Source organism: Mastomys coucha, unplaced genomic scaffold (genome assembly GCF_008632895.1).
Source record: "Mastomys coucha isolate ucsf_1 unplaced genomic scaffold, UCSF_Mcou_1 pScaffold20, whole genome shotgun sequence".
In the NCBI taxonomy this organism is placed as follows: domain Eukaryota; kingdom Metazoa; phylum Chordata; class Mammalia; order Rodentia; family Muridae; genus Mastomys; species Mastomys coucha.
The window spans coordinates 28,209,984-28,215,399 of record NW_022196903.1 but is presented as its reverse complement, the minus strand read 5'-3'; the positions used below and the strand labels follow the sequence as shown (position 1 = coordinate 28,215,399).

General features: G+C 47.6%; 1 protein-coding gene and 1 pseudogene across 2 annotated transcripts in view; one reads left to right on the top strand and one right to left on the bottom strand.

Annotated features, from left to right (window-relative positions):
* Positions 1-2,466, bottom strand: part of Exoc4 (exocyst complex component 4) — a 750,249-nt gene extending 747,783 nt beyond the window's left edge. For both annotated transcript variants that reach the window (XM_031381454.1, XM_031381455.1), the window contains exon 1: positions 2,329-2,466. In XM_031381454.1, coding sequence (XP_031237314.1) covers positions 2,329-2,414 — 86 coding nt within the window. In that variant the 5' untranslated portion in view covers positions 2,415-2,466. The remainder of the gene's footprint in view (positions 1-2,328) is intronic.
* A 180-nt stretch (positions 2,467-2,646) lies between these two features.
* LOC116098496 lies at positions 2,647-4,946 on the top strand (annotated as a pseudogene).
* Positions 4,947-5,416: the final 470 nt, after the last annotated feature.

Below are 5,416 nucleotides of genomic sequence, written 5' to 3'. Positions count from 1 at the left end.
TGCCATTCATGCATCCTGATATGATCTGGACTAGGAATCAAAATTAAAGCACTACTTCACAACAAAACTCACAGTAAAAGATGTCTGGGCCAAAATCATAGTGATAAAGTGAAGGTGATGCAGGAGAGCATGAGAGATGGACAACCAAACAAAGCCAGGTGTGGTGACGGACACCTGTGGTCCAGGACTTGGGAAGTGGAAGCAAGAGTTCATGGTTACTCTTATCTACACAATGAGTTTGAAGACAGACTAGGCTACATGTGACTCAGTGGTTCTCAACCTGTGGTGTATTTCTTGACTGCTTTGGGGTCAAATATCAACTATTTACATTACAATTCATAACAGTAGCAAAATTCCAGTTATGAAGTAGCAACAAAATAATGTTATGGTTGGTGTCACCACAACACGAGGAACTGTATTAAAAGGTGGAGCCATTGCCATAACTCAACACAAAATAACAATGAGGTACACTATCTAGCAGTGAGTGACACTGCCTGGAAAGGGCCAGGAATTGGCCCTTCAAGGCCAATGGACGCTTCCACATCAGAATCAGCCAAAAGGCTTTTAAGTTATTTTTTCAGTTTTTAAATATCACATGTTGAGGGTAAATCTAACTGCCACGTAAGAAATCTGACACATAGCCTAAAGATTCAGAAGCATGGGGAAGAGGATGGGACATGTCTCCAGTTGTTACTCTCCCTAACTCCACTTCCATGTTCGTGACCGCTCCTTCCATGGATTCTGATTCTCGGGAACATTTCACCTTTCTCCAAGTCCATACTCTCTCCTCAAGGGTAGTAAGACACCTTGTCTTTGCATACATAACTCAGATCGTCCATTCCCTCATTCAACAAACACTTCCTAAGTACTAAATGAACGCCAGGCGCCATGCTGCATACTTATCTACTGTATAAGGGAGTGTTGACTATCAAGCAGGAAAAAAAAAAACAAGGTCAGAAAAGGATTCCAAGAATTCCAGAGAAAATTTAAGGCTCACTACTACAAATGCTACGACTGAGGTTTAATATCATGGGATAAATCTGAACTGTACATTGTTAAAGTAAGAATATGTGCCTGCAGTTACACATGTTTTCTCTTCAGGGCCTACAAAGTGTATCACTTTCACAGACAGTTCTATCCTCTCATTTGTAAAAAAAAAAAATTGATAAGAACAGGCCATTCTCTTAAACTATTGGCTCTGCCATAAAACCCATACACTACACGGGTCTTTTTCAAAATCCATTAAATGGTAAACTTTTTAAAACCTTTTAAAGCTTGGTTTACCCATTCTCTCAAGGGCTTAATATCTACCAGACTTTGGTGGGTCCTGGGTTTTAAAAAGATCATCAGGATCATTACAGGAGCCCTCTTACCTCAAATCAAAGTGAAGGATAGATAAGTTAAGGAAAGTGGGAAGGAAGCAAGGGGAATTTGTTTTAGGAAAATATAAGGGGTGAAATTCAAATGACAACAACGTATAAGTGTGTCATAATGTTTTTATTCAGGTTGATCTAAATTTATTTAACGTTTTAGACATTTAAAAAAAAAAAAAGCCCAGTAAATAGTCCACCACCCCCACTCTTACCCTAATGGTTTAGGGAAAAAGTAATGAGGGGGGCAATTTGAAGTTCTATTTTGGTATGGTTTTGAGTAAGAAAATGGAAAGAAAAAAGAAAGAAGGAAAGGAAGGAAGGAAGGAAGGAAGGAAGGAAGGAAGGAAGGAAGGAAGGAAGGAAACAAAGAAGGAAGGAAGGAAGGAAGGAAGGAAGGAAGGAAGGAAGGAAGAAAGGAAGGAAGGAAGGAAGGAAAGAGTGTTACTTCAATATCCAAAGCTAACAACTCACACAAAACCTAGGATCTGAAGCTGTGGCTATTCACAGGTAGTGGAAAGTGCCCAGAGTTGGATACTCTGCAACTCCTAACAGGAAACTTAGGCCTGATCCCCACAAGCCCAGGACACCGCTGCCCTTCAGGAGTACTCACTGTACCCTAGTCAACCAGAACCTGTCATAGGAATGAATGAATACACCTGCGCCAGGCTTCTTCCCGAACCCAAGCGAGCCAGCTTTTAGGACCGGGGACCCAAGTAAGGGCTGTGCCCTGGGAAGAAGACAGGGGAGGTGGGGTGTCCTCCCCTTATGCCCGGTTCCAGAGAAACTGGGAGTCTTAGAGCACTGCCCGGCGTGGGGGGCAACAGGCCCTGGGGAGGGGCTGGGGAGGCCAAAAGGAAGCGAAGGGCCGGCGGGCGGGGCCCAGCCGATGCCTTTCCCTTCCACAGCGGAGGCCGAGCCGCTGCCCTGACCTCACCCTGCCTCCTGCCTCCCTCACCTGATCACCGAGATGAGGAGCCCCGAGGGGTCTTTGCTTTTGCTGACTGTGCTCCTGTATTTCCCACCAGCTGCTTCTGCCGCCATCTTGGTACGGGAACGAGAGCCAGGTGCCTGACAGGACCGGGAAAGTGTAAACTCCGCGGCTCACCCGGAACATCCACCAATGGTAGAAGAGAAGCGCATAGGCGCGGAAGTGAAAAGCCCAATCACTGGAGTTAGGAGGCGGGACTGATGTTCAGCTGGAGGCAGAGGCGCCTGCCCTCTCTGGGAAATGTAGTTCTTCTGCAGGACCTGGGCATGCCTGGACGATAAACCGATGGCAACTTCATCAAGCCTCCTTCTTGGTGACTCTTTAGATCTCTTCAGACCTTAAGTTGTTTTTCAGTTTACTCCATTTCATAATTTTACACGCTTTAATTTAGTGTATCTGATGATATCAAAATGGATATGCCGATGCTTCAATTTAAACAAGGGCCCCAAAAGAATGCTTGTGTGTGCAAAATATTAATTTCAAATACTATCTTTAAATCAACCAAATGCAAAAATGTATAGGCACAGAAATTTTTTACTTTGCTATTTTTCTGAGGCTGAATGTCTCTATATTCATCTTATGTACAAGTTCACTTTTGCCGTTATGTCAAATGGTCAAAAATGCAGGCTGTGAGAGAGGAAAGCATCTATCTACCACAGGGGCGATCAACCTTCCTAATACATATAGTTTCTCATGTTATGGTGACTCCCAACTATAAAATTATTTCACTGCTACTTCATAACTTGTAATTTTGCTATTGTTGTGACTCATACTGTAAATATTTGATATGCAGAATATTTGATATGCAACCCCAAAGGAGCCAAACACACAGGTTGAGAGCCACAGACCAATTTCAACTGATAAAGGAAAACCTTTTGAGAAATTCAACCACACTTTTAAAATAAACGCACTCAAAAAAGTCCAAAAAAGGAAGGAGCCACTGCAGCTATTCTTGTCGAGGGTGGGGGGGGAGGTGGGGGCGGGGGAGGGGGGGTGGACTCCCGTAATGCACCTTGTATCAACACAGCGGTGGTGGCAGATTCCAGAAGGGTCTGGTGGAGTGACACACAGTCAGAGCACCATCCCACCAGTCGGTGTTGTGGGGCAACTGCAACCTTGGTGGAGTCAACGCCTGCTCAGCGAAGGAGGAAACAGCACTCCACACGGTTAGCTCCAGCCACACCACCTTCACAAAGAACAAAGAAAAACCCGTGCTTCCAGACCACGGAAATCTCACTTTGGACAGTGGTGGCTGCTATTCAAGTGGAGAAGAAGATGGAATCACAGGCTGCCCCACTGCAGAGCCTGGAGGGACGTGCAGGGTCCGCTGAGAAGAAGCTGGCTGGCTTGGAGAAGACAGCCATAGAGTTCAGCAACCAGCTGGAGGGCAAGTGGGCCGTGCTGGGGACCCTGTACGGGATACTACAGCAATGACTGGAGAATGTAGAGAACCGCTTTGCAACAAGAACTTCTGGGTCCTTCGGCTGCCGTCCCCCCCTCCTGGCAGCAAAGGGGAGACCCCAAAGATGTGTGGGTCCCTTGAGAATGATGGGAGTCTGTTTCTCAGAACAGGAATGGGAGAACCTGGAGGACTGGCAGAAGGAGCTCTACAGAAATGTTATAGAAAGCAACTCTGAGACGCTGGTCTCTCTGAAAGGTCCTTGGCCAGCCAGAGGAAGAAGTGGAGTTAGGTGCAGAGATGGTGGGTGACTCGGTGGAAGAAGGTACCCACCTGGCAGATAGGGCCATGGTTAAACAGGAGATGTTGTACAAGCAGGAGGGCCCTGCAGGTCTTCCCAGTATGTTTGCCAGTGCTGCTGAACAGCAGGCTCTCTTTGACACCGAGCAGGCTGTGTTCTGGGACAGTCCAGGAGATTCTGCCCTCTTGGAATAAGGCCCTGGGGACTCAAACCCTGAGTCTGTTGAGAGCAGTAGAGACCCTGCCCCTGGTAGAAATCTGGACTGCCCCCGAAAACAGAAGTCTCACAGACAGGTGCAATTGGGTCAGGAGTGTAGACTGGGTCTGAAGGTGAAGAGGGACACCAGCCAGTACAAATGTTCCGAATGCCAGATCAGCTTCCACTACAAGCAGCAGTCGACTGCACATTTGCAAAGCCACACAGGCAGGGAATCTTATTCTGCCACAGGACCAGAGGAGAGCCTTCAACACAGGCTCCGGCTGAAACCACAGGCCAAAGGGTCGAAGCTGTGATGTGTGCCACAGGAGCTTCAGCTGCAAGGTCAGCCTGGTGACCCACCAGCGATGCCATCAGCAGGAAGGCCCCAGCACCAACCCACAAATGCAGGAGGGATTCTCACGGAACAGCTTAGTTGCTTCGCCTGGCCACATCCCTTGGAGGAAAAGTCGGAGTTCTCTCATCTGTGGGTACTGTGGCAAGAGTTTCAGCCACCCTTCGAACTTGGTTAGGCACCAGCGCATCTCCACAGGTGAGCGGCCCTACAGTTGCCCTGAATGTGAGAAGAGCATTGTCCAGAAGCAGCACCTCCTGCAGCACCAGAAAATTTACCAACGAGAGTGGGGTGGGCTGGCTTCAGAGTCTGCAAGACCCAATGGCCTGCTTTAAAGTTGCCAGCCCCTCACCGTCGTCTGGGGGCGGAGGGAGGGTGGCATCAGTCCCCCGAAGACACACTACAAAGTCTGGCTGGCTTCTTCCTGAGGAGAATTGCTTCTGCTTTGCCCTCCTTGGCTAAGCACAAAGGTTAATCTGAGGCACAGGAGAGAAGGATCTGGAGCCCCAGCCTTTCCCATCTTGGCCTTGTTTCTGGGTTTGTTGTTTCTTTAGCCCCTGCGGGTCTCTGGTTTTCTCTTTTCTGGTACACTGTCACACCACAGGGACTGGTGGCCATTTCCAGGGCCCACTCTAACATTTCACACATGTCTTCCCACAATTGTATGGGGCCACAGAGGTATGTGGAAAGTTTCAGGAAGTATTACTCTCAATTTTTCTTCCTCATAGGTGAGAAACCGATGCAGCTACAATAGCAAAACCTTCTCAGCAATGGAATAGTTGATTCTAAGATCCGTATGGAAGCA